General features: G+C 60.1%; 2 protein-coding genes across 3 annotated transcripts in view; both read right to left on the reverse strand.

Moving 5' to 3' along the window:
- The window catches only part of PHF12 (PHD finger protein 12), a 32,927-nt gene extending 22,248 nt beyond the window's left edge, over window positions 1-10,679 (reverse strand). The window contains exons 1-2 of the mRNA XM_064468342.1: window positions 10,248-10,679; window positions 9,732-9,913 (exon numbers count right to left, since the gene is read on the reverse strand). Coding sequence (XP_064324412.1) covers window positions 9,732-9,913; window positions 10,248-10,313 — 248 coding nt within the window. The 5' untranslated portion in view covers window positions 10,314-10,679. The remainder of the gene's footprint in view (window positions 1-9,731; window positions 9,914-10,247) is intronic.
- A 673-nt stretch (window positions 10,680-11,352) lies between these two features.
- Window positions 11,353-26,301, reverse strand: SEZ6 (seizure related 6 homolog). Of its 2 annotated transcripts, XM_064467904.1 has the most exons (17): window positions 26,187-26,301; window positions 17,913-18,488; window positions 17,707-17,840; window positions 16,600-16,792; window positions 16,089-16,274; window positions 15,846-16,014; window positions 15,410-15,576; window positions 15,133-15,327; window positions 14,635-14,773; window positions 14,359-14,555; window positions 14,079-14,273; window positions 13,805-13,996; window positions 13,528-13,725; window positions 13,391-13,429; window positions 13,159-13,279; window positions 12,977-13,079; window positions 11,353-12,189 (listed from the first exon to the last, which is right to left on the reverse strand). In XM_064467904.1, the coding sequence occupies exons 1-17, from the start codon at window positions 26,248-26,250 to the stop codon at window positions 12,157-12,159; spliced, it is 2,901 nt and encodes a 966-aa protein (XP_064323974.1). In that variant the 5' UTR covers window positions 26,251-26,301; the 3' UTR covers window positions 11,353-12,156. The 2 variants fall into 2 exon arrangements, with proteins under 2 accessions (XP_064323974.1, XP_064323973.1); XM_064467903.1 differs by lacking the exon at window positions 26,187-26,301 and having other exon boundaries at window positions 11,356-12,173; window positions 13,159-13,429; window positions 17,913-18,064.
- Between the last annotated feature and the right edge of the window lie 706 nt (window positions 26,302-27,007).

Consider the following 27,007-nt stretch of genomic DNA (forward strand, 5'->3'; position numbering starts at 1 on the left):
CAAACTCCATCTGCTCCTTTATATGGATGAAGTTGTGACGCTCAGGAGTAAAAGCTTCCTGATGAAGCCAAAGATTTCTCAAGCACCAAAGCAGAGACCACCAAACTTCAGGTAAGGCAGGCACAACCTGGTCACGTTAAAACTAACAGACTAACTTTTTGGCCTCGATTAGGCTCACATATTTTATGTTATACCTACTCGAAGCCAGTAGTTGGAATTCACATTAACCGCTGAGCATCAGCCACTGTACTTTTGTCTGTGGTGCAACTCCTCCTGAGGGAGCTCCTGGAAAAAAGCTTGATAGCAGCCAGCATAACTTCTACATTGAAGTTAAAATCTTGGGCATGCAAATGAAGTTCTAAATCAGTAACACCCAGCGAGGAGACCTGGACATCACCGGACAGGGCAGTACGTGATGATTTCGGCTGCCATTATGCAAATAAGGGAACCAAAATGACCGTTTCACAGGTCACCAATTATCCCATCATCTGGAACACTGCATCTGCTTAGCACGCATCTTTCCAACAGCATGGCCAGAGCTGGAAATAAGGGTTCAGCAACAGACAGAGAACAGAAGCAGGATTAAAACACCATTATATGGCCAGAGAGCAAGAAACAAAATGCACACAAGGAGAAGTAAAGGTACACTAGCACAATCTGTCCACATGCCAGTACCAGAGGAGAGGAAGACTTGAACTCATAAATCAGTTTAAGAAGCAATATCGCCAGGTATGCTATATTCCAAAATTTCATTGACTCTGTGCTTCTTTCTACCTCCTAAACTGGCCAACATTCAACACCGCGAGGGCAGAACACTGACCTCACCTGCGGCTCACCTCCGGCAGCAGCACTACCATGCTCCTAAGAACCAGGTACCGTTTCACAAGCCAAAGCTCAAATTCACAGTACACGAACGCATTTTGTGAATTTTGAAGCCAGTGAAGTTATTTACTTGCATCCTTCCTCAAACCGCTCCTGCTAGTCTCGTCCTGCAAAGAGAGGACTAAGCACAACCTCACGGAAGCATGTTACCTACCGTCCTCGCTTCCCTCCCTGCCTCACCAGGGTCCAGCCTCCTCCCCATGCCCTCGGGTGCGGGCAATGCAGAGACTCACGGGGGAGCAGGAAAGTCCCCTCCAACGTGACTGAGTAGAACTTTTTTGTCTCTGACCTGACGAGCAGGAGAGTCCAATAAACTGGACAGGCTGCATGTAAACATGTGGTCACCCAATGTAATTACTTACTTCTATTTATAGGAAGAACCTGGCCCCCAGAGACCATTCCCTAGACAACCATTAGTTATTACCCTCATTAACAGCTGACAAAGAAAATTTAAAGGAAGCGTTGATTTTTAAGATACTAAATTTCCACACATATATAAAAAACCAAGTATACATCTATATAAATAAAGATGCATTAAAATGTGTGTAATACTACCTGTACTGCACTGAGGTGTTTGTTTTGTTTTTTTTTTTTAATTACTTTGGTTGGTTAGGAACACTGATACTTGGGGCATATCTGCTAGGGAACCATCAGCTTTCTATTTGTAAGCAGAAATCATGGAAGTCAATAGGAAGGCTTGTTGACTTTGGAAAATTTGGGTCAGACACAGAAATTCAGGCATTGTGCACATGCCGATTCCCGTTTCTTTCCCAGGCATCACTCACGCCTGTACTGCAGACAATAGCAACAATAGCCTGAATTCAATGTCCAGGTTCATTATTAAGTGTTCAGATCTTTACAGCACCATCTTAACAGATTAGAAGTCATCTTCTCAAAGCAGGATGACACATAGGGCAGCATCAGGGAAGAGAAACAGGGCTGAGGAACAACACAGCTCTAGCGAGGATCACTTCATCCAATTTTGTCTTTAAAGAACAATAAACTAAGAAACATCTCTAGTGGGGAAAAAAAATAATGAAAACACAGGTCTGAGAGGTTCTGAGAAGTGAACACATTCAGCCCCAGCCATACCGAATGTGTTCAAAGGAGACGGGGGTGAAAGGACAGAAGCAATAAGGTGGAAAAAAGGAAAGCAGCACATCAGAAGAGGATGAAGGACAGACCCATAAAAGCAAAAGCATGAATTTGTCTTCATGCAGGCACAAGTGAAGTATAATTCTGACATCTACATGTGGACTAGGCTTTCCCAAGAACACTGGGGAGGAGAGGGAAAAGCGCAGCAATAGAAATATCCACCAAAAAAAACCCTTAAAGCAGGGTATACATTCTTTTCTGCCTCTTCCAGATCACCTTCATACCCTGCTCCTGTGGCTCTTCTGGACGGAGATCACTGGGAAGTTCACACGATGCCTTGCCCGAAGTCAGAGGCTTTAGAGGCAGGTGTTTCACACCAACCACCAGCGCTTGCCAGAAATTCAGCATGGGGTTTTCAGCCTGCTAAATTGCATCCTCAGGCCACTGCTTTCTGCAGGGTTCAAAGTCGGTAATCTCCAGCTCCATCTAGTTTACTTCAAGTGACTCGTGCAGAGCAGACGTCAGCAGAAATAGGTTAGAGCTGGGTTCAGGCGCTAGATTTCCCCCAGCTGGCTGAGATGCTCTTTGCCTTTTGTACTCAAGATCTAATACACCAACTGGAAGAACGATTTACAGAATTTTTTCTTCTTCATTTTTGGCTATAGGGAGCATTTACTCCCCACCCTAAAAAGGTATGGAATTGCATTACAATCGATATCTGTCAACCCCTTTATTAAAGGGAAGGTGCAACACTATTTTTACTCAGCTTACAGAGCTACTGGATACTGCAGCATTCCTTCGAGGAAGCTGGGCAGGCATCTAGCGAGCAGTAGAGCTGGAGGCAGTGTAAATCAACTCTGTAAGAAGAAAAAGCCAGATTTGACAATCTGACTGTGTCACAAAAATCACAAGTTTAGCCAGTAACCTGACGTGGCAAGATGCTTTTCACTTACACTCACTTCTTTCAAATCCAGTACTTCATACACCCATAACAAAGCCATATTATATGCTTAGATACATTAGCATTTTCACAAGTCCAAGCTTACTTCCTGACTGGTTAAAAAAAAAAGCCAAACCGAGGTACATCCTTCCCACATGGGATTTACATTGCAACAGGCAGCACTCCCTAAATATTCAGACTCTGCTTTCAGGAAGATACACCTCCTTCCTATTCTGGAAGTAACGGCTCCCTTTCTCCACAGCAAATTCCTGCTACTTACTACCGATTCGGGGATTAATAAGGGCTCCAGAGCACAGGAAAAACTCAAGAGCCTGACACCTACCAGTGAGTCAGTCTAGCAACAAAAACACTTTAACATCCACTTGTGTGGGTCAATAAACAGAAGAATTGATGTTAGTGCCTTTACTACGAAGAAAAACTGTTTCAGTATTGACTCTACAACTGAAATACCGAATTGACTCAGCCTGTCCTCCACAGGGAGACAAGCAGGAGCCCTGCCCTCCGCACAGGTGTTCTTCACAACAGCCCCTACAACCCGAGTCATAAAGGTCAGTTTCAGGGGGGGAAAAAAGGATGTTTGGTCCCGACTCTTACTATAAATATAGTTCTATTATACATATAGTGTGTATGTATATATTTCTATATATAGTACAGCTCTGCTGTCAAAAATCTGTAGCTGAGGACAGTGTGGGGGCACTCCCCGTCAGAGATGTCCTTCTCACGGGCTGTAGCGGAAGTACAGCAGGATGCAGACATGCTAATCGTGACTGCTTCCCGTTTGCTACCCCCACCTAAAGCAGCACCGAGATACAGAGAGGGGAGAATTGGGAGAGCATTATACGATTTTGTGTAACACACAGAGTAGGCCTCCCATTCCCAGCTATAAGATCTGCACGTGGCTGTACAATCCTAACAGCACTGAGCTTGTATGTGATAAAAAGGCACAAGGCAAGCTAAACGGAGGTGAATATATTTACGAGATAGTGCTAAGATCTCCATAACAAACATTCATTAGCAGATTAGTATTATGAATCTAATCCAATTAAGAATTTCCTTTGCAAATGCCTGGAGGAGCCCGAATTCCTCTGGGAAGACCTTTCCACATTTTGAAAGGCTCCCGTGAGTCATGCCTGCAGGCCTGACATACCAGGAAAGACCAGCTCCGGAGCAGCAGGAACAAAGCCATGAACCCCACCTCGAAGCAAGCTGTTGCATCCTGCTGAACTCAAGGAGTCAACTCAGAAACAGATCCCGCAGCAGCACAAAAAAGGACTTCTTGGTTCCACAAGGCCCAGCCAACACAAAACCGGCACTTTCTCAAGAAAAGGGACACAACAGCAGAGAACTTTCCTTATTAACAGCCTCGCACCATGCCCGTGCCCTTTTAAACAGCTCCAGATCATTATGGATGTTTGGCCTAATGCAAGTCCATGCAGCAGCCATGCCTGAAGACAAAGGATAAGTTAAGCAGTTAAATGTTGACTTTGACAGAACCTTAATGCCTTGCTCCTACAGCTTTACACCGATGTTTAGAACAGCAGCAGCAATCCACGGCTTGTTCCGAATGCCCAGCTCCTGCCCACGCTGCAAAACCTGCTCACGCTCAGCTTAACACAAGCAACATACAGGCACACGCAGGTGAGAATCGTGGTTTGCATGTCCCAAAATTAGATTAGTTCATAAAATTCTTACTGTGAATGGTTTTCTGGTCCCCTCAGCTTAAATTCATAGATTTAGGCTGACCTTACCTGCCTTTGCATCGAGAGATTTAGGACAAAATAAGGAGAGCGAAAGATCTCACTGGTACAACTTTGCTGAACAGAACTGCCAAGACTGATCATGTTACCACATCTGCAGACACATGCGCAGTGACCCTCCGCACTGAGAAACCAAGCCAGTGCAATTGCTTCCTTCTGGTTTAGGATCGAGACTACGCTGGCCCCAGCACTACCAAAACATCAAAACCAGAGAGACATAGAAGTCGCTGGTTTTCAAAAAAGGTATATTGTTTTAACAAGCTATCAGTGAAGACGGACACTTTTAAACTAACGTTTGGGACAGAGCAGCTTACTATCTGATCTTTAAAATGCAATTACATGAACGTTAAATTAGGTTTTTGCCAGTCATTTAATGGAAAAAAACCAATCCAAAAAGCCTCAAAATAAAAACTTTCTGCAGTTAAACCACAAGCTTTTTCAAAGCTGTCAGAAGCACCCGTGTGCAAGAGTCACACCAACACATGTAATCCAATGTTAGGAAACCCTGCTCCTCTGTGGTTCCCTGTCAGGCCTCAAGTTAGCCCCTCCAAGACCCTTCTGGGCATCCCAGTACTCCTTGCAGCCGCAGATGCTTCAGACCATTCAAAGTTTCACCTGAAACCCCCGAGGCAGCTGAAGATGCCCATTAAGAGGAGGATTAGCTAAGACAATAGACAGGCTAATGCTACCCTCCCCTCCCTCAGAATGGATATTTATGTGAAAAACCCAAAGCTAGACCAAATGCCAAGAGAACGTAGTAGACCTGGATAAAGTGGGGAAAAAGTTACCAATATCTTACCAATCAAAAGCAACTTTTTTCTGTTCCTTGCACAAAGCACTTAAACCAACGTGACTCATAGAAAATATGCAAAACTCGGGCTAGTTTAGCTTCACCTACTTCTCTTTGCAGCTCTGTTACTCCAGTTCTTCGACAACAGCACTGAGGCAAAGGCTGCCAAATCAGGGGGGGGAAATGGAGCCAAACACTCCAAATATAAACATGAAGAGGCAAGCGTTGCAAAAAAGTTAGATGGAGCTAGCAGGCCGCGGTACGGATGCAGAGTACCTCTCCCAGCCCAGCTGCGGGGCGACCCAGCAGCTAAGGGAAGGCTTTTTGCTGGGCAGTGCCACAAAAGCAGTCCCCTGTTTGCCGTAATGGGTGGCTGGTCAGCTTTAGGCACCTCGGGTCATTTTGCCGTGCTAGCAGTGCTTCACAGCATTCAGCAAGGTTTGGGATTTTGGGCTCCTCCAACCAAAAACTTGGGCAGTGAGACTTAAAAAAAAAAAAAAGAAAAACAAACACAAAACTGTTCTGTGTTAGTTCTCCCTCCTGTCGTCCCTCCCCTCCCCCATCTCGTGAACTAAACTTTTCCTCTCCCAGGGATTTTTCTAATCCTTCAGCGAAGCTGCGATGAATTTGCAACATCGGTCAGTTTGCAAACAGACTTCGATGTGAATCAAGTTTACCACAAGCTCAAGAAAATACAGGGAATTCTAACAATCACATAGCCAGAAGGAGGATGTAAACGGGGAAGAAGAGAAGTAGCACTGGAAAATTGGTTTTCAATCACGTAAAGAAGGAGCGTACACCATTCCCAGGGGCCTGGGTTAAGGCAGAACATCAGAATGAAAATGCACACTGCACCGTTACCCAAAGGAGCAGATTATGGGCAAACGACACAACCAAGAGCAGACTTAAGAGCTAAAAATCCTATGTTCTGTTTTCAAGAATTATTAAGGACAGGAAAAAAAACCTGAAGACAGTCACCTGACTACGGTATTAATCCAAGTATGTTGAAACTAAGTATCTGGAAGCGATTTTACACTTTCCTGTATCCCTCCCACCAAGCCAGTTTATCTGCAGCCAGGCTGGTAATCCTCCCAGTCCACAGACCCTCACAGTACCTGCAGGAGTTTTACGCTGAACTAGCGATTCTGAGACGGAGCTGTTGGAAGAGCTGACACCCCAGCAGATGAATTGGGAAGTCGCTTCCACCCACATTAATTCAGGAGAGCAGTCGTTCCACAGCGTCTCAACAAAACTTGTTATTTACCACCAGAGATGTGTAATACTATCGGACTCGGAAAGTTTCGGGGGTTTTGGCCGAGCGCCTTGTTTTCTGCGGAAGACGACAGGTTTAGGTACTAAGCTGAAGTTAAGGCGAACTGCTGAAGTTTGAGAACCTCACACTTACCTAAAGAAGCCAACTTGCTCGCTACAGGTTGAAACACCATGATACAGAAGAGCTTTCTCTACCCAGGAACAAAACAAAACTTAGTTCACGGGCCACTGAGCCGGGTTAACTCCTGGGTTTGTCTCCAGCCAACTGCGTGACTTGGGCTGATCATACCTTTGTCATTCATTTTCTTTGCTAATATGACCTCTCCTGTACAGCTTTAATCGACGGATTACAAATCCTAGATCAATTAAGAGCTGCTCTTCTTTCTTTTTTGCTCTATTGATAGTAAATGCAACCTGGTACTACAGCTTACAATAAATATTTCAGGAACAGGTAAGCTGCCGGCACAGTTCAGTTGGTACGCCCCAGAGCATATTTAAACCACTATTCAAATGACTTAAAACAAGCATTGCATTGCAGCTGCTGTCCTTTACCTAAAAAAAGGAGGCAGAAAGGAAGTTGCAAGTGCTGCCTTTATGCCTAAGTTTATATGCAGAAGGGAGGTTTACTTTAAGGAAGATGTAGGAGGTAAAGAGAAGAAAACACGACAACAAAACCTGAGCATCCCTTCAAAACAACCTGGTTCACTTCAAGGCCTCAGCCCAGCGACGGACAGAGTCCGCAAGCAGGGTGGCAGAACCGGGCCCAAGGCGGAGGCCTTTAGGCGAAGCCTATCGCACAGCTGGCCCACTGCGCCCGCCCAGCCCGTGCCACCCCCCGCTGCAGGGTTTGGGCTACTGTTGAAGTGATCGCCTGAGAGAGACCCCAGGAAAGGCAACAAATGGAGTGCCAAGGTGTAATCTGAATTGCCCCTTCTGTTTTGATTCTGAAAAGGTGACTAGCTAGCCAAAGATTTTTTTTTAATCATCATAATGCAGCTAACTCAAGCACAGCCAAAGCTTTACAGATCTGATTTACTCACTAACTACAAGAAACTTGCCAAATCAAAGCCACAAAATTTAGCCAGATTCAGCAATGCGCAGAGCAGTCTCGTTTACAGTTAAGTTTAACTAGGATTCAGAGTCAACCAGGAAACTCTACAGTGTTAGTCACAGCTCTTCCATCTCAGAATGTGGTTTTAGCCATTGCTCCAGCCTCCACTAAGAGAAGGCTCAGGATCTGTTCAGCAGCATCTCAAAGCAAACACCGAGTTTTAAGCAACTATGCCCGGCAGGAGGAAAAAAAAATCCCAACCCCGCTTAAATTAAAGCTCACCAAGAAGGCTGGACAAAATAAAAATAATTAGTGTCCTCCTAGTAAATATGGAGAGGATCTGCACTACCACCAGTAGCACTTCCTCAGGGCAGGAGGGATGATGTCATGGCTACATGCTACAGCATTGTCGGGTTCGTCTGGCTATACGCTGCTAACGGGACACTCCCTACAGAACTGTGACCGCACAGTCAGTTTTCCTGGTATCAGCAATCAGCTTAAGTGTTCAGAGACCTGCAATTAGCATATAAACACAGTATAACCACCGAACAAATGAAGAAAAAACAGAACAAAAAAAGAGAAACCCGAACAGGAATAAAAAAAAAAGCAAAGAGGAGACAGCTGTAACAGGGTGGCAAACAAAGCTCCAAAGCATGAAAGAGAGAAAGGAATGTGGTTAAAAAATCTTCCCCTAAGGAAGAATACTCAGTTCGCCCGAGCTCCAGCTGTTTGACTTGCCCCACTCCCTCCTCCACTCCATTATCCACTCTGGCTGCACTAATTTAACACAAACCGCCCGCCTGCGTCAACTGTTGAAGGGGAGATTCAGCTAAGGCGGCCTTCGGCTGCGTCTGGGCTCCCCGTGCAGAAAGGAAAAAACTTTGGGGCGGAAAGTTCAGGTGCCTTTGGCGGGTCGTTTTGTGCCGAGGGCTTCGGAAGCTGCAAGGGAGGGCAGCGAGAGTCCTTCCCCGCTGCAGCCTCTACAGACTAGAGCTTTGCCACCGCCTCCACGCGCACCTCGGCTCCCACACGGCACCCCGATTTGCATGCAGAAAGATCTGCCTTCATCAACAAAGCCACGCAACTCCTAGCAAGAGGACCCGACTGCCCCCAATTCACGGCAGTCACTCCCACAGATGAGACAAGCAGGTCCGAAGAGTCAGGAGGAAGGAAAAAAGGAGGGAAAAGAATAAACCCGGCTAATTTTAAAGTCTGGAGGCCTAGATTTCCACAGGGAAGGTTTTTTCACGTTTGAGATACTGGGGGAGCACTGCGAGGGTTTGGAAGTCGTATATGCAGCCAAAATGGCGCTGAGAATAAAAATATAATTTAAAGGAAGGTCGCCATATTGTAAACAGTGAGGCAGGGAGACACAGAGACAGCAACCTCCATTATTCCCAGCAGCTGCAGTAGCACGGAAGCGCTGGGAACGTCAGGCCTGGTGCGGAGCCGCTGCCGCCACTTCCCCCCCTCCGGCCAGGACCCTCCGGGGGCCCCCCCGAAGCAACGCACCCTTGGAGAGGGGTGAGGAGGGGAAGTATTCGGCTTGCAGGGGGGGTGTGGGAGGCCGGGCAGGGGCAGCACAGAAGCGGCCAGGCCGCGCAGCCGGCGGCCTCGCTCCTCCTCTAGGCCTCTCGGCTGCTGCTCAGCACAAAAAGAAAGGAGGGTGGTGGAACCCCCCCGCCACACGCACACAGAAAGCGGCGAGGGGGGCTCCTCACCTCGCCCGCCATGGATTAGTCTCGGGGGGGATGGACCCGAGTGGGGTTTGCACCTCCTTTTTGTTCCTGCCTGCTACCCCCGGCCCTGCGTCCCCCCCACTTTCCCTGCGCAGGGCAGGGACCTAACGGGAAGCGGGAGCTGCTGGAGGGAAGGCGCTGCCCGGGCCGGGCAGACCCGCAGGGAGACAGCGCCGAGCCTTACCAGCACTGGAGGTGGAAAGCAGCGGGGCAGTGATCGCAGCACAGCAGATCCCCTCCTTCCTTGCAGCTATCGCAGCTATCGTGGTTAGTGGCCCTGCCACTTCGCCTGGGCTCCTTCTCGGGCCTCCTGCTCTTCTTTTCCCCATCTTCGCTCTTGGGGGGAGCCAGGAGGGCTTGGATTTGCTACACAGGGACAGACAGAGAGACAGAGAGGGCTCTGAGGGGCTGGGACGGTCCCTGACCCCGAGCGCCCCTCTCCCGGCCGCCCTGGGGTGGGGGGAGCGGCCCCGGGCCCGCCGGGGGAGGACGGGGACGCGCAGGGCCGCGGCCGGGGCCGCCGCGCCCGCCGGGCCCGTGCCCGGGAGGGCCCGTCCCGGGGCCCGAGTCGCCTCCGTCCCTCCGCGCTTCCTTCTATGGCCACGGAGCCCCAGGGGTGGGGTGGGTGTCCCGCACCCGCTTTGCAGCCCCGCGGCCTCCCCGGCCGGAGCCCCCCCCGGTCCCCAGCCCCGGGCCTCACCTCCATGAGCCCCCCGGAGGTGTCCAGGTCGTAGACGATCGTCTTGGTCTCCATCTTCTCCCACATTCATCCAGCCCGGGAGCGGCCCCGAGAGCCCCCCCCGGCAAGAGGGAGCGGGGGGGGGGGGCGGGGAGGCGGCCCCTCAGCGGCGGCGGCTCCGCGTCGAGGGGGCGGGAGCGGGCGGCGGGGCCTAGCCCACGGGCCGCTGCGGCTTGCCCGTCGTCCTCCTCCTCCTCCAGCCGGGCCCGGGGGCGGCGGCGGGGGGAGCGGCTCCCGCCGCCATGCCGTGCGATGGGGAGGCGGGGAGGGGGGTGTGTGAGGGGAGAAGGGGGGGGGAGGCGCGGCCCCGCGCCCGCCGCCGCACGCGCACCGCGCACGCACCACACACAGGCGGCGCCGCCGCTCAGGCCCCGCCGCCGCCGCCCGCGCATGCGCACACCGCGCCTCTCCCCCCCGTCCACCGCCGCCCGCCGCGCGCAGGCGCGGCCCCGCGCCACCGCCCCTCCCCCTCCCCCCGCAGCCTCCCGCGCTTGGCCCCGGGGACGGGGGTGGAGGGGACCCGCCACTATTGCGCAGGCGCAACCCTGGCACCGCCCCCCCGCGCGCCCGCCTCGCTCCTCCCCCTTCCCGCGCGGGAAGAGGCGGGGCGAAAGAAGGCGGCGCGCAGGCGCGTGGACACCGTCACGTTCCGGGGCCAGGAGGGGAGGGGGTAGGGGGAGCGTATCCGTCGGTGACGTCACGACGCGGGGAGGGGGAGCCACGCCCGCCGGCAGGGGGCGCGCGGCGAGCGGCGCGCCGGTGCGGAGGGGGGCGGTACTCTGCGCTGCACGTCATGCCAGCGGAGACCACGCCTCTTAAAGGGGCAGCGCCTACCCGACTGCGCGTGGCGGGAGGGGGCAGTATGGGGGGTGTGCCATGGGGATGACGTCTGGCGGCGTGGGGGGGGTGTGTGGTGGTGGGGGCACGGGGATATGGGAGGGCTCAAGGACCACCCTGGGCGCGGGTGGGTGTTACACCCCCACTCCGGCCCTCCCGGGCCTGCTGAGGAAGACGCCACCGCTTCTTCTAAAACACCAGTTTTTATTAATGAAACAACCAAAAGATGGGGGGGGGGGGGGGTTGGGGCCGGTGTCACCGCCCGGGCGGGACGCGGCGGGGGGAGCAGAGCCGAGCCCGGTGCCCCCCCCCCGGCCCGGACCCCCGGCTCGGCCCCGGCGGGGTGCCGGGACGTGCGGCGGGGACACGCCGGTGGCAGCGGGGACGTCCCTGGAGAGGGCGAAGCAAGCGGGCGGGGCGGGAGGGGGACACGCAGCATGCTCGGGGCACGGGGTGGGGGCACACACACGCACGTCCCTGCGTGGTGGTGGTGGGAGACATGGGGGTGCGGGGGGGGGGATCAGGCCCTGTGCTGGGGGGGGGGGGGGCGAGGGGTGGGGGCCACCCTCATGGCCTCCCAGGCCCCTCTCCCCCCCACCCCCGCCCCGGGGCTTTGCAGGGTGTCCTGCTGCCCCCTCCCCACTGCAGCCCCGGGGAGCCCTGTCCATACCTGGGGGGTCCCCACAGCCCCACGCCCCCTGCCCGGGTCCCTCCTCCGTCGCGGGGGCCGGGGAGCTGCTGTGCACCGGGGTGGGGGGGCAGGATGGGATCCCCCGCTCAGCACCCCGTGAGCCCAAGGCAGGGGGCTGGGTGACAGCAGGGCTCACACAGACCCCCCCCATGGGGGTCTGGGTGGGTTGGGGGTGGCGGGGGTGTGGACGGGCACCCTGGTCGCTCCTATCGAGCGCTCGGCTTGAGTCTCCTTGGGAGAGGTGTGCCCGGCCCTCGGCAGGGGCCGGCGGGCACGGGGGGGCCCGGGAGGGGTGGTGGCGGCAGCGCCCAGCTCCACGCTGCCCGCGCCTAGATGGACACCTCATATTCCCTCGTCTCCTGCAAAGAAAACAGACTGCGAGGGGTTGGACACTCGGCGGTGCGATGGGGTGCCCGGGATGGGGACGGGGCATTGCCCACCACGCAGGGTCCTGGGGGCACGTCCCAGCCCATGGGAGGGCCCAGGGACAATGTCCCATCCCATGCGTGGGCCCTGGATGGTTGTCCCATCTGCTGTGTGGTGCCTGCGTGGATGTCCTATCCTGTGTGTGGTTCTTGGATGGATGTCCCATCCCATGCGTGGTGCCTATGTGGTTGTCCCATTCCACATGTGGTCCCTGGATGGTTGTCCCATCCCATGTGTGGCACCCAGATGAATGTTCCAGCCCATGTGTGGGCTGTGGATCGTTGTCCCATCCCATGTGTGGTGCCTAGATGGATGTTCCATCCCATACATGGGCCCTGGATGGTTGTCCCAGCCAATGTGTAGGCCGTGGATGAATGTCCCATCCCATGTGTGGCACCTAGATGGCTCTCCCATCCCATGCCTGGGCCCTGGATGGATGTCCCAGCTGATGTGTAGGCCCTGGATGGTTGTCCCATCCTGTGCATTGTCCTTGGATGGTTATCCCAGCCCATGCGTGGTCCTTGGATGGATGTCCAACCCACACATGGTCCCTGGATGGATGTCCCGTCCCATCCCATGCGTGGCACCTAGATGGATGTCCCATCCATATGTGGTCCCTGGAGCACGTAGCCCTGTCCCACCCCACACACAGCCCCTGGCACCCATGGCCCATGCGATGTGTGGTCCCCAGGGTGCCTGGCCCCAGCCGGGGCGGAGCGTGGGGGCCAGTACTTACTCCTGTCTCGTAGGTGGGGTTGTCAAAAGCTGACTCCACGGTGATGTGGTCGTAGGGGTGGGAGCCGGCGAGGGGCAGCTGCAGGGCTGGTTTCCCCTGGAGCCTACAGGGAGAGGGCAGCTGGGGCACCATGGGGCTGGGGAAGACCCCACGGGGGGGATGGGGGCCACCCGGCCACTCACTTGGAGAAGTAGAGATAAATGCCCCCGATGAGCAGGGCCACCACCAGCACGGGCAGGAAGACGGCGATGGCGACGTTGGTGCCCTCCAGTGCCGTCCCCGAGGGCACAGCCTTGGCCACGGCTGCCCAGGAGAGCGGGGGCTCACCGAGGGGGCACCCCACATCGGCTGCACCCCGGAGCGCCCATCCACACCCGGGCACCCCAGGCTGCCCCGGCAAAGCCTCGCCCTTACCATCCAGGTTGCGGTTGCTGTAAAACTCATCGTAGGAGGCTGAAGTGGAGCGGGGAGAAAGAAGCCAGCATCAGCAGTGAGAAGCGGGGTGCCGAGCAGTGCCGGCGGGGTGCTGAGGTGGGTGGGGGTCGGCTCACCCGCCTTGCAGATGGGAGGCGAGCCGCTCCAGCGTGAGGGGTGCCCGGGCAGGCAGTGCAGGCTGCCCTCGCCCAGCAGCGCCCGGCCGGCGGCGCAGGAGAAGCGTAAGGTGGCTCCCGCCGGGTACAGCCGCCGCTCGGGGCTCTGCCGCCCACCCGCTGGCACGCCGGGGTTGTGGCAAGGCTCGTAGGTCTCCGCTGCGGGGTGGGGGGATGGTGGCATCAGCACCCACCGCTGGTTTGGGTGATGTGACCGGGGAGGGGGTACCCAACTCACGGATGCACTTGGGGAGACGGTCGCTCCACTTGGGTCCCCCCGCGGCACGGTCGTGGCAGGTGAGGGTCCCGGCGCCCGCCAGGATGTAGCCCTTGTCGCAGACGTACTGCACAGTGGCTCCCACCGGGAATTTAGGGTTGGAAACCACCCTGCGGCTGTGCTCAGCGTCCCCAGGGTCCCGGCAGGAGGTCACTGCGGGCAGGAGGGCCCGGTGGTGACGGTGGCTGCCGGGGACACGCCATGGGGCAGGGGGACACTGGCAGGCGCCACTCACCCCGCTCGCAGGAGGGCAGGTCGCCGCTCCATGTCAAGTCCCAGTGGCACATCAGGAGGTCGGTGCCGGCCAGCTGGAAGCCGGGGTAGCAATGGTAGGTGACCACAGTGCCATGGAGCAGCTCTGGTTGCGAGGACGTCTTCCAGCCGTTAGCGATGTCCGGCAGCTCGGGGCAGGTGTCATTACGGGGGACCTCTGCGGGTATGGTGGGGTGAGCCGGGCAGTGGGGACACTGGGGACGGCAGGGACACTGGGGATGCCATCCCACCGTGGGGCTCACCAGAGAAGTGGATGACAAAGCCTTGCCGATAGGCAAAGGTGCCGGCGCCAGGGTCGGACTGGAACTGGACAGTGACATCGGCGGTGGAGGCATAGAGCTTGAAGCGGCCGCGGGCACCCGTGTACTGGCCCAAGATGCGCGCCGTCAGGTCGTCCCCATCATAGAAGGTCAGCACGTCCCCCGTGCCCAGCCGCAGCCTGGGGTGGCGGGGCTGTGAGGGCGGTGGGGTGCACGGCCCATCCCAGCCTCCCCGGCCCCAGTTGACCCCGCACTCACACGCGGACGTCCAGCATGATGCGCTTGTCCTCCTCCACGTGCAGCCCCCAGATGCAGTCCTGGCCCTTGCCGTACGCCTCTGGCCAGTTGGGTGACAGCACCACGCCAGCCACGTCCGTCAGCTCCCCGCTGCACACCGCTGCAGGCACACGCTGAGCTCGGCACCACCACAGGGGCACCCACCAGCACCTGGCACCCGGGGTCCAGCACCCACCACAGCCCCTGGGCTCCAGCTCCCATATCAGCACCCCAGCTCCAGCACCCCCCATGCCTGCTGGCTCCACCTCCAGCACCCCCCATGGCACAGTGCCCTTAGGATCCATTGCAGCCCATCCCCAACTCCAGCACACACAGCAACCCCCAGCTCCAGTACCCACCTTCCCCTCGGCTCCAGCATCCATCATGGCCTATCCTCAACTCCACCCCAGCACCCCCCAACTCCGCCACCCACTGAACCCCCAGCTCCAGCCCACCCAGGCACCCAGCCCCGGCGCCCACCGCGGCATGCCGGCTCCGTCTCGTTCCACTGTGGGTTGCTGGGGTCGACGCACTCAATGATGGTGGAGCCCTGCTCCAGCGTGTAGCCGGGGTCGCAGCTGAACTCCACCGTGGTGCCCACAGGGTACCGCGGGTCGCTGGCCGTGAAGTTCCCATACTTGACAAAGGGCTCATAGCAATGCCCCTGCTCAAAGGCTGCGGGCACAAGCGCGAAGGTCTGTGGGGGCCAGGCGGGCGTGGGGATGCCCGGGTGTCCCCCTGCACCCCAGCCTCGTACCCTCGTAGCGCAGCGCCATGCCCGCAGCAGCCCCACTGCTGTCGGTGGTGAGCTCTACGAAGAAGTGGCGCCCGGTGCTGAGCAGCCCCTCGATGGGCAGGTACTCCACCTCGTAGGAGTCATACACCGGCGGCGCCTCCACATTGTTGCCGTTGCGGATGATGAGCCTGCCAAGGCACGGCAGGGGCAGGGTGCTGCACCAGCCACGGCCAACACCCTTGGGCATGGCCAAAGTCATCTTCCTTGACCATGGCCAACAGCATCTATCCTTGACCACAGCCAATGGCCAACAGTGCCCACACCTGGGCATGGCCAACAGCACCCATCCTTGGATATGGCCAACAGCACCCATCCTTGAACGTGGCCCTGTGCCCAGTGCGGGGCTGCCCAAGGGCGCCCCCCACCTCCCCAATCCCTCCCTGCCCCAGGGCCAAACCTGTCATCATCCTCTGCCAGTGAGACCTTCTCAAAGTGGAGGTGCAGGCGGTGGCCGGTGGGTGCCTCCAGCAGCCAGTGGCACGTCAGGTTGTTGCTGTAGTTCCCGGGGAAGCCGGGAGAGACGATGCGTCCCACCGTGGCGTTCCGGACCACCCCACCACATGCCGCTGTGGGAGAGGGACGGTCAGCGGCCGGCTGTGCTGCGCTGGCTGTGCCGTGTGCCCCCGGTGCCGGTGCTTACCGAGGCAGAGGGGCTCGCGGGCACTCCAGAAGGGGCGGGTGGCATTGCGGCAGACGAGCCGGCGGGCGCCCTGCAGCTGGTAGCCAGTGGCACAGCGGAAGCGGGCGTCCCCACCGGGGTGCAGACTGCTGACCGAGACCTCCCCGAAAGCCGGCCGCGCCGGGAAGGGGCAGCTCAGCAGGTAGGCTGGGGGCAGGCAGTGGCGTTACTGGGGGGGAACAGATCCCCTGGGACCCCACACCCAGCACCAACCTCCCCAGCCCCCTGGGAGTGACTCGGTGCTGCAGGGCTGGGTGACTTTGTGCCTATCACCACCGGTAATGATGCTAAATGAGCCTGTAATTGCTCATGTCAATTAGCTCTCCATTAAGGTTCTTCGCCTGGTCGGTGCCTGCTTAACCTGCCAGTGGCACAGATTAAGTCCACCATGCGTCGCCACTCTCCAAATTAGCAGGGACCCCGCCAGGGGAGTACTGGGGGGTCTGTGCTGGCGGCGGGCGCTGCCCCGTACCTTGGTAGCGGAAGCGGTAGGAGCCGGGGCTGAGGGGCTGAGGGCTCTGGAAGCGGAGGGTGAGGAGGTTGGCAGGGCTGCGGATGACCTGGCCCCGCAGCAGGAAGGACTCGTTGGCCAGGAGGGTGGGCTCCAGGCCCCCCGCGCTCTCCACCGTCAGCGTCTCCCCCTCTGCCAGGCTGATGTTCTGTACCTGCGGGGCATGGCCAGGCATCACGGCCCCGGCATTGCCGCGGCGCCGGCTTGGAGCCGGTCCTTGGGTGGCTTGCCCGCAGTCGATAGCGCGCTGGAGCTTGTCTCCGCGGGGCAGCACCTTTCAAGCATTATTAGCAGCACCATAAATCATCCCGCCATGCAAAGAGCGGCAGGGCCCAGCCGGTGGCTCCACCGGAGCGCCACGGCACAGCCGGGCCCATGCTGACAGCCGTGCCGACAGCCAGGCGTGTGCTCCGGCGCTCCAGAGCAATTTGCTATTAATGATGTTAATTAAGCGGTGCCGAGTGGTGATTAGTGGCGGCACTGGCGAGCGCTGCTGCGCGAGGAGGAGGAGCAGAGGCTGGCCGTGGAGCCGCTGCCTCCTGCTCGCCGCCGGCTTTCGGCGCGCCATGGCGGTGCCCCGCGGCAGCTCAGGCGGTGGGCTGGGCCGAGATGGGGACGCGCGGCCACGTGCCGCTGACGGGAGCAGCACGTGGCCTCTGGACCACAGGAGCTGCCGCCGGCCTCTGCTCTTGGCAGATGGGTGCCAGGATTTCCTGGCTCTGCACCGCAGCGTCGCACCCGCCGGCGTTGCTTACACCTTCTCCGTCAGCGCATCATTAATTAAATCCCACATCGCTTCTTCCATGGAGGGTGCCAGCTGCGGCAGCCGGTGGGCACGGGGGTCCCACCAGCCCACGTGCCAGCATCCCTGCGCCGGGGCCCGAGCGTGGGCGATGCCCTGAGCCGGCTCTCCTGGCTCGGGGACACAGGGACAGGGACGAGGACAGGGACGGGACCACCTGTTTGCCGCACTGTGCGTGGCCACGCAGCCACGACACAGAGCAGGGGACGGGCCACGCTCGCCTGTGGGCACTTGGCACCCCAAACCACCCACAGCCCCCAGCTCACCTTGAGCTCCACGCCGTAGCCAGGATAGACGGAGACAGTGTAGGTGCAGTCCAGGCTGCCATCGTAGGGGACGGCGGCTGGCTCCGGGGACACCAGCCATCCCTCAGGGCCCGCGAGAGTCCGGTTGCAGGGGGCTGGTGACAGAGGAGACCCCAGCTCAGCTCCACTTCACCCCAGCTGCCCCCAGCTCCCTCCCCGGTGCTCACCTGGCCCCTGCAGCGTGGTGACAGTGGTAGTGGTGATGGTGGAGGTGGTGGTGGTCCCCTCCTCATCCCCAGGGACCATGGCAGCCCCGGCACGGGGTCCCAGGGATGTGCCAGCAGTGGTGGGTGCCTGGCTGGGGGACACGGGGCCTGACTCTGGCACCCTGGTTGGGGACCATGAGGGGTCAGCACCTGGCACGGCCCCCCATGCCTCCCCCCATGGCCCCGGGCGCCCTGCCGGCGTGGTCAGCGGGTCGGTGGGGAAGGCAGCCCTGGGCAGGGCAGGGGTGCGCGGTGGGGCCTCGGGGGCCGGGGGCCCGGGGTCCAGCTGGAGGGTGCCGGCAGGCAGGAGGGGGCCAGGGCCAGCGGGCAGGAACGGCGCCTGGCCCAGGTAGTCCTTCTTCAGGAAGGCTTCGTGCAGCAAGTCTTCCAGCAGCGGGTGGTGGTTGAGGAGCTTCAGCGTGGGCGCTGTGCTCACGAAGCGAGCCTCCGCCTCCCGCTCCGCCGGTGTGGGCAGTGCCGTCGGCTCCCCCTCGGCCTCGGCGCTCTCCCCAGCCTTCCTCGCCAGCCCGTTCAATCCTGGGGAGAGGAGAGAGCGTTGGGTGCCTGGGAGCCATGGACTGATGCTGCATCAGGGATGATGCTGCACCAGAGACCAACCCTTCATGCTGGACCAGTGATGAACCGTGGACCGATGCTGCACCATGGACTGATGTGGCCCTGGGGACTGGTGCTGCACCAGGGACCGACGTGATACCTGGGACCAACCCAGGACATGGACTGATGTTGCGCCGGGGATGGATGCAATGCCCGGGGACTGATCCTGCGCCGGGGACCAACACTTCACCGCGGGCCAGTGCTGCCCCAAGGACTAACGCTTCCCTGCAGACCGATGCTGCACCGCAGCCAGGACAGCAAACCAGCCCATCAACCACATGCAGCGGGGTCCTGCAATGCCCTTCGCTGGGGTAGCCCAGGCAATTGAGCCCTGGCTAATTAACACAGAGCTGCAGCTTGTACCACGTTAAGGGTGCCCACCCCTCCCATGACCCAGCCCTGGTGGGGACAGCCCTGGGTTGGGCGTCCCTGGTCCCTCTCCATGGAGGCGGCCATCCCATGACGAGGGTCCCCCGGGACCCCACATCCCTGTGGTGCAGACTTGTAGGTGGCTGCTGTGACCACCTACACCGGGGAGCCCAAACACCGGGATCCCAGCTCCAGGCCACCAGTGCAACGAGTCTGTGGGAGCTCAGCTTCTCCCCGTCTACCTGCCAGCCAGGCTGTCCCCAGGCAATGTCGATCTGCTGGGGACCACATCCCCCCTCACACCCCCCACCTCCCACCCGCAGCAACCACCCCCACCGTGGCCCTCCTGCGCATTAGCCCCTGAGGAAATCCCTGGCGTGCCCAGCCCAGCCATTTACAGCCTTTAGACCGCATTAAAAAATAATTTAATCAGCCCTAATGAGCCACCCAGCACCTCTCCCTGCCGGATCCGGCACCGCACGGGCCCCTCTCCCAGGGGCTCAGCTCCCCAGCCCCACCGCAACACGGCAGGGCGGATGCCACGGCAGCACCCAGCATCCCTCGGTGGCCCGGTGCAGGGCGCGAGGCCGTGACAGCACGTGGGCACGTCTCGGCGCCGCGCACAGGCGCTGATGACACGATACTGCCAATTACCGAGTAATTATACCGATCCGTAGCAGGGCAGGGCCCCGCAAAGATTAATTACTCTGCGACTGCCACTTTTAAGGGACAATTAAGAGACATTAGCTCAGGCGAGCGGCATAGGGGGAGCTGCCGGGCACTGCCAGGCACACCCACCACCCTGCCACCCCCCTGCGGCCCCACCGCCGCGGGACGGTGACGATGCCCTGGGCACAGCAGCATGGCGGGGAGCCGAGCACCCAACCGCACCAGCTCCGAAACATTCACTTGCCCCCCAGCAAGGCCAGAATTATTTTTTAATAGAATCCATTTATTAGAACATAAAAGTTAATGAGTTTATACTGAAGGGCGCCAAAATATCTTTTAGGTTTTAATAGCAGATTAGTACTCGGAGCTGGGCCCTGCACCACTTGCAAGCCCCCACAGCCCCCCCATGCAGCGAAGGCTGTGGTAGAAATGCTCACCCTGGCCCCCTGTACTCCCTGCCTATGGTTTCAGCTGCCCAGGGTGCTTGGGAGCACGGTGGTCCCCATCGGAGCCGCCGGGTGAGGCTGGACCCCGCAGCAAGGCTCCCATGTGGGTGCCGTGGCACCCTGGCCTGGGCAGTGCCTGGGTGCTGGGCGCTGTCCTGCGCTCTGTGTGGTGCTCAGGGTACCACGGGATGCTCCGGGCACTGGGGGATGCTCAGGACTGGGGATGCTCTTGGCCCTTGGGAGATGCAGGACGCTCGAGGCACCGGGGGAAGGCAGCAGGTGCCCAGATGTTGCCACTTGTGCCCAGACGTTGCCACCCATGCCCCTCGAGCACCACAGGATTAGAGCCTCCACAGATGTCTCTAAGCAGCTTATCTCCAGTGACCGTGCCACAGCTGTGTCCCTCCTGCGTCCCCAAGGTAACATGGGGCTGGTGACAGGGACTCCTGCTGCCCAGCACCCACCACTCCAGGCCCCGGTGCCCAGAAAGGACCCCCAGGGTGGGCACAGACCCTTGCAAAGGGGCCATCAAGCCCCCACTAGCCGGGTGCCTGCCAGGGCCCCTTGGCACGCATAGCACGTGCCCGCGGCCGCAGCTGGGCTGGGGTCCTAATCCCTCGCATCGGCTTTGCTGGGCGGGAGTCTATTAATGGCGGCCAGGAGCTGGGGAGATGCTGGAGAGTAATCTGGCTGCAGCGAGCAGCCACCCCCCCGGCAGGAATCAATGCCGCCTGCTGTCACAAATAAATAAATCGGGCAGCACGCGGCCGCCCAGGGAGCGCCGATCGATGCCACCCGCCAAGAAAGCAATAACACAGCACCCGGCTCAGCAGAGGGGACAGGGCATGGCCCTCGGCTGCCCCAGGAGCATCACAGCCCCATGGCATGGTGGTGCTCCGTGCCTCAGTTTCCCCATCTGTAGGAGGGGGCTGGCAGCCTGGGCAGGCAGGAGGTGCGGGCAGCCAGGCCCTTGGTGCAGGGGGAGGGCAGGGGTTGGGGCTCACAGGGATCCAGGCTTATTTTCCAATTTAAAATCCAATCTGGCTTTGCCCCCCGCAGCCGGCAGCCATGATGAATGAGCTGTCAGGCAACCGGCACCACGCTCCCCCACCCACAGGCCCCCCCAACCACCCCCAGCAGGCACGGGGGGGGGATGTGCCCTGTTGATGCCAGATCCCCACCTCTATCCCCTGGGGACGGGGACCCCCAGCAGGGAGGGGGGCACCCTCCTGCCTGCCTCCGGGTGGGAAGGCACCATGGGCAGGAACAGGCAGGGAATGAGGGTGGGTGCAGGCGGTGGGTGGGCAGGCGTAGGCAGCGTGGGAGTACTGGCAGCAGCAGGGTGCAAGCAGGCGCCGGTGGGTGGTATAAGAGCGCAGGGAGGGGTGGGTGGGTGCAGGCAGCGGGTGGGCAGAGAGCTGCAAGCAGGGGTGGGTGGGTGAGCACAGGCAGGAGCGGGTGGGTGCAGGCAGGGCTCCCCACCATGCAGCCCTGCTCTCAATGCCACGCAGCCGAGCCGCTGGTGCCCACCGCGGTAAGCTGGGCACCCCATTGGCACCAACCAGCACCCACTTGGCACCTACGTCCTGCTGCCCCATGGCCTCCACCACCCCAGCACGCCAGATGTCCACAGCCAAGCCGGGGCTGCCAGAGCAGCCAGGGGTGGGGAACCAGAGGGGCTGCCCTGGTGCCTGGGGGTGCCACCAGCGACCATGGCCGCCAGCCCCGGCAGCTGCCAGAGGAGCCCGGCTTTAATATTCATGGCGGCGCTGGCGGGGAAGCATTTGACCTTGTATGTTTTGCGATTCTCCTTGAATTGAACAGTCATTTACCCGCTGACACATGTCACATGTTGCCGCAACCGGTTCCCTGGAGCATCACGGCAGCGGCGGCCGAGTGCCGGCTGACATACCAAATGCCGAGCATCACCGACACCGGGTGGGCGCGAGGGCAGAGCCCGGCGGGCACTGGGGCGGCCATCCCCAGGGCTTTCCTCCCTCCTCACCCGGTGGGTGCCTTGGGGTGCCAGCGGTGCTCCCATTCCCTCCTCGCCGCCCACGGCCCGTGTAATCCCGCTTCCCCCGCTCTCCCTGCGGAGCTAATGCGTTTGTACAGCAATTTCCCTGAGCGGTGGCGGTGATAAATTGCATGTCTGCTGCTATTTCGGACCCGAGCGCTGGAACCGCACGGTGCCATGCTCCCCCTCCCCACGCCGGCAGCACCCGAATCAGCCCCGCCTCACGATCCCTTGCAATGGACTCGCCACCACCAGGCAAGCACCCACCCCTGTGCCACCCCAGGGTGCCAGCCCCCGGTGGGGCTCTGTGCCAGCTCCAGGCTCCCCTGGGACCCAGTATTGCTCACCGCTCCGGGGTGCCAGGGTAGCAGAGGGGACACCCAGGCTGCAGGGCACCCCTGGGTGCTGGGGGTGCCTGCCTGGCACAAGGCAGGAAGCAGGCAAGGAGAGCAGAGCCACGCTGCCCTCCCAGCTCCCCTTCCCTCCGCCCGCTGCCAGCCACAGTAATTTAAATCCAGTTACAGGAGGCGAGCAAGAGCTGCTTGTCGTGCTCTGTGTTGGGCTGCTCAGCCATGTCATCTTCCCCACAGACACCATTCCCTCCCAGCGGGCGGGAAGCATGGAGCATCGCCGCCTGCTCCCGCCAGAGCCGGCATCCCGGCTGCCCCCTGCGCCCGCCTTCGCCCCCCTGGGAATTCACCGTGAGCATCCCCTCACCAAACCCCTCACCCTGTTCCGTCACTGCTCTTCATGTAGGACAAGCCATCCAATTCTGGAAGATACCAAGGGCTGATGCTACGGCCACATCCCCCCCATCTGCTGCCACCCCGCTGGGCCGCTGGGGACCACCGGAGCCCACCCTGCCCAGGCATTGCCCCTGCACATCACCCAGTGCCAGCTGATCTGGCATTTCAAGCACCTCTCTCCATTTTCACAGGGTCACAGCAGCGCTCTCGCGGCTGATTAATATTTGATCCCTTCAGCTCAGCTCGTTACTGCATTTAAATTATATATGTAATAACCCCTGCTGGCACGGCGAGCGTGCGGGCCAGCTCCTGATGCCTCTCCTGCAGGCAGGGGATCAAATGCACCCCCAACACCAGTTGATGGGACCCGCCAATGCCTTCGAAGATGTGATGAGTTGTGTTGGGTCTTGGCATGGGGCAGGCCAGTGGGGAGCCAGGCAGATGGAGACACCCCCAGCTGCCTCCGATGGGTCCAGGCAGCCCCTTTGCCAACCCAGCATGCCTGTGGCAGAGGAGGTGCCGATCCCCCGGCCGGCCCATCTCCCCGGCAGCCAGAGGAAGGGATGCTGCCGCTCCCAAGCCTCTGCCTGCAAGTGGAGGGAATCATTACCTCCCTGGTTATAGGCAGCTTTCAAAGGCAATCTTTCAATTGTGCGCATTTAAAGAATTGATTGGAGGCGAAATTATCCTCTCCCGCTGGAGCTGCCGGAGACACAACTTCATCCGCCTCCCCCAGGGCCTGCGTGCACTCACGGGGGGGGCCCAGCAGCCCTGGGTCAACCCCGGCCCCCACCCCAGCACAGGGCTGCACAACAGAAGACACAGCCCTGGTGAGGCCTGTGCCAGTCTGGGGGTCCCACCAGCGGCACAGGGGGGTCCCCCCACTGCTCCACTCCAGGCCCGGGGCTGCCCTTGCCGTGTCCTTGCCCAAGCTCCTTTGCACCCCATTTTCCCCACCGTGATCCTGCTGCTCCAGCTCTACCCGGAGGCTACACAAAGCCCAGGGCCGGCAGCCCTGCCCGGCACAGCACCGTGTGCCAAATCCATCCCCACCAGCGCTGACCCGCAGCCAGTCCTGCGGCAACCAGGCTCCCAGGGGAACGGTGGAGGCGGCTGGCCCAGCCTGCACCCCGCATCCCCGCGGAGCAGCCCTGCCCTCCCGCCCTCCAGCTTAAGAGCATTATCCAGATAATCCTGGCCTGACGGCACGGCAGCGTGGCAGTGATGAACTCCTCCGAGGCACGCCGGGGACAAGCGTACACGCCGTTAATTACTGTAGCAGACGTCTGCTTCCTCCACCAGCCCCCTCCTCACACCGAGGCCCCCGACCAGCACCAGCACCCACACCCCCAGGGATGTCGCGTCACCTGGATGCATCCCTATGGACACGGTGCATCCAGCTGATGCACAGCTCATGGGGCACAGCCAGGCCCTGTGCCCCCCCCCAACCCATGCTGCTTCCCATTACCCCAGGCTGCCAGGACCCCCAATGACAAAGCGCTCCCTTCAGCATGGCGAAGGTGACCCCCCAAAAAAAAGCCAGGCCTGCTGCAGCTTTGGAGAGCCGGGGTGGGGGGGAGGCCAGGGTGGATGGACCGTACCCCCGGCTGCACCAGCGCTGCAGGGCCCAGACCCTGCTTTCTGCTGGGGCAAACCCCTGCGGGCACCGGGGATGAAGCTGCTCCACAGCTGGGACAGGGCTGCAGGGTGACAGAGACAGGATCAGGCCCTGCATTGCCACCACCCGGAGGACATCACCAATCCCTCCCAGCCTGGGTGAGGGGTTCAAGACCCCTGTCCCCGTGTCCCCCAGACACATGGCACATCCCCATATGCACCAGTCTGTCGATGCCAAGTCAAGGCCATGGTGACACCGAGCATGGCGGCACTGATTGGAAATCGGGGTGCTGGACTGGAAGCCCTGCCTTATGGAGGACAGGGAGCAAGCAGGCAAGCCCCATGGGCAGGACCCAACATATAGGGGTCAGGGTGCAGGGTGGACAGAACCCCACAACTGCCAGCCCTGGAAAGATCTCAGCACCTCCCAGGGCATCCCTACCTCTAACACTCTGGGAAATGCACATGCAGAGTTTAATTAACTTTATTGATATTCAGAAATTAGGGGACTGACTAGAGGTAATTGCTCATTAGAAATCATTAAACTGACACGATAAGCACCAGCCTCCCGTGGGGGAAGCCTGCCCTGCCCAGGGCCCTGCTCCTGGGACAGGGACACAGACACCCCTCCAACCTCACTGTCCCCCATGGAAATGGGGGGTGCCATGGCCATACCCCGCTTGCTGCCCTGCGGAGGGTCCCCCATACACCCCCTCAAGCAAGAGGGCTGTGGCAGCAGCCCCCGCGTGGCAGAGCAAGACGGGAATAGCAGCGGGCACAGGGCCACAGCGTCCTTCCCTGGCTGGGCTCGGCTGCCAGATGGGGAGTTTATGTAACTCCCCGCACGGCTGCTGCCTGCGGCTCGGCTGAGCCGTGCGGGCACAGCCTGCGTCCCACCGCCCGCATCCCACGGGGCTGGACCCCTGCCCGCTCCTCACCCCCTGCATGCTGCCCACCATCAGTATGGCTGCAGTAGACCAAGGCACCCCACGACCTGACAGGCCCCCCCCAATCCTCCGCAGGTCCCCAATTCTGGGTTTTTTTGGGCAGCAGAGCCGCAAGGCATCGAGGCAGCCCACGGCCCATGGGTGGCAGAGCCAATGAGCCAAGCTGGGTGTTGGCTGCTCTCCTAGAGAACAGCCAACACCCCATCCCTGCATCTCCCCAACGCCCTCCCCAGAGCCGGAAGGGTCCCCCCACACCCGGGGTGGGGGTGTGCAGGGGGGGAAGACCCCCAGACCCCAACACCCCACCAAGCCCCATGGATGGACCAGCTCGCAGCCCACCACCGGGCATAGCCAGCCAGGGGGCAACTCGAAGGGCCCCGTAGCCAGGGGAGCAGGTCCCACCAGGCAATGCAGTGCCCGCCCAGCCCCCGGTGCAGCACTGCCCCCACCCCCCCACCCCGGTAATACCGGCAGAGGGGCTGTCACCGGAGCTCACCGGGGGCGGCGTTGCACCAAGCCCGGCTGCAAACCGCTCTGCACGCCGGTGGCGGCTCCCGGTCCCCGCACCACCGGCGCGGTGGGAGGGGGTGAGGGGTGGGATTCACCGGGGCGGGGGGGTGGAGGGGAAGAACCCCCGCCGCACCGGGGGCGAGCGCAAGTTGGCAAAGTTTGACGGCGACGCAGCGGGGCTGGGGGGTGCCGGTACCGGGGGCGGTTGGGGCGTACCGGGGGGGATGAGGGGGCGTAGCGGGGGGGGGAGGGGGCGTAGCGGGCGGGTGGCGGGGAGGGGCCGTACCGGGGGGTCTTACCGTGCGCGGGCGCGCGGAGCAGCGCGGCGAGCAGCGGCAGGAGCAGGGCGGGCGGCGGGCCCATGGCCGGCGGCGGTCAGCACCGCGGACAGCTCCGCGCTGCGGGCACGGCCGCGCCGTAACGCTCCGAGTGCGGCGCCCGCCAATCCCGGGGCCGGGGGCCTCCCCCGGCCGCCCCCCCCCTCCCCTCCCCTCCCTCCTCCCCGCGCCGTAACGCTCCGAGTGCGGCGCCCGCCAATCGTGCAGGCTGGGAACGGGGGCTCCTCCCTGCCACCACCCCCCCCCCGCTCCGTAACTCTCCGAGTGCAGCGCCCGAAAATGCTGGGAGCTGAAGGCAGGGGGAGGGGGAACCTCCTACTCCCCCCCCCCCCGCCCCAAATACCAGCAACCTCCCCACGGCTGGGGATCCACCGGAAAGCGCCTGAGTGCCCACCCCATCATATCTTACCTCCCTGAGCTGCACCCTCCAGGACACTCACCCCAGCCACACACAGCCCCAGTAGTCCCCCCCGGCTTCTCTTCCCCACCCCTAAATAGCCCCAACTGGGCTGGGCTCATCATCCCCCAAGCAGGAAAACCTGGGCCCAGGGCAGCCATTGCAGCTGGGCATGGCTTGGGGGGGCTTATCCCTTATGGCGAGGGGCTGATGCTCACACCCCAGCTCCCCGGCTTGGGGTCCTGCTCCCTCGGGGCAGCGGGGGACAGCCAGCCCTACAGCAGGCAGATGGCGTTGGCACCAGCGCCGAGCGGCTCCGCGCTGGCTGCTGGACGGCTCTCACGTGTGTTAAAAATAAAAAAAAAATAACCAGCTCTTTGTTTAA

Source organism: Phalacrocorax carbo, chromosome 17, assembly GCF_963921805.1.
Source record: "Phalacrocorax carbo chromosome 17, bPhaCar2.1, whole genome shotgun sequence".
Classification (NCBI taxonomy): domain Eukaryota; kingdom Metazoa; phylum Chordata; class Aves; order Suliformes; family Phalacrocoracidae; genus Phalacrocorax; species Phalacrocorax carbo.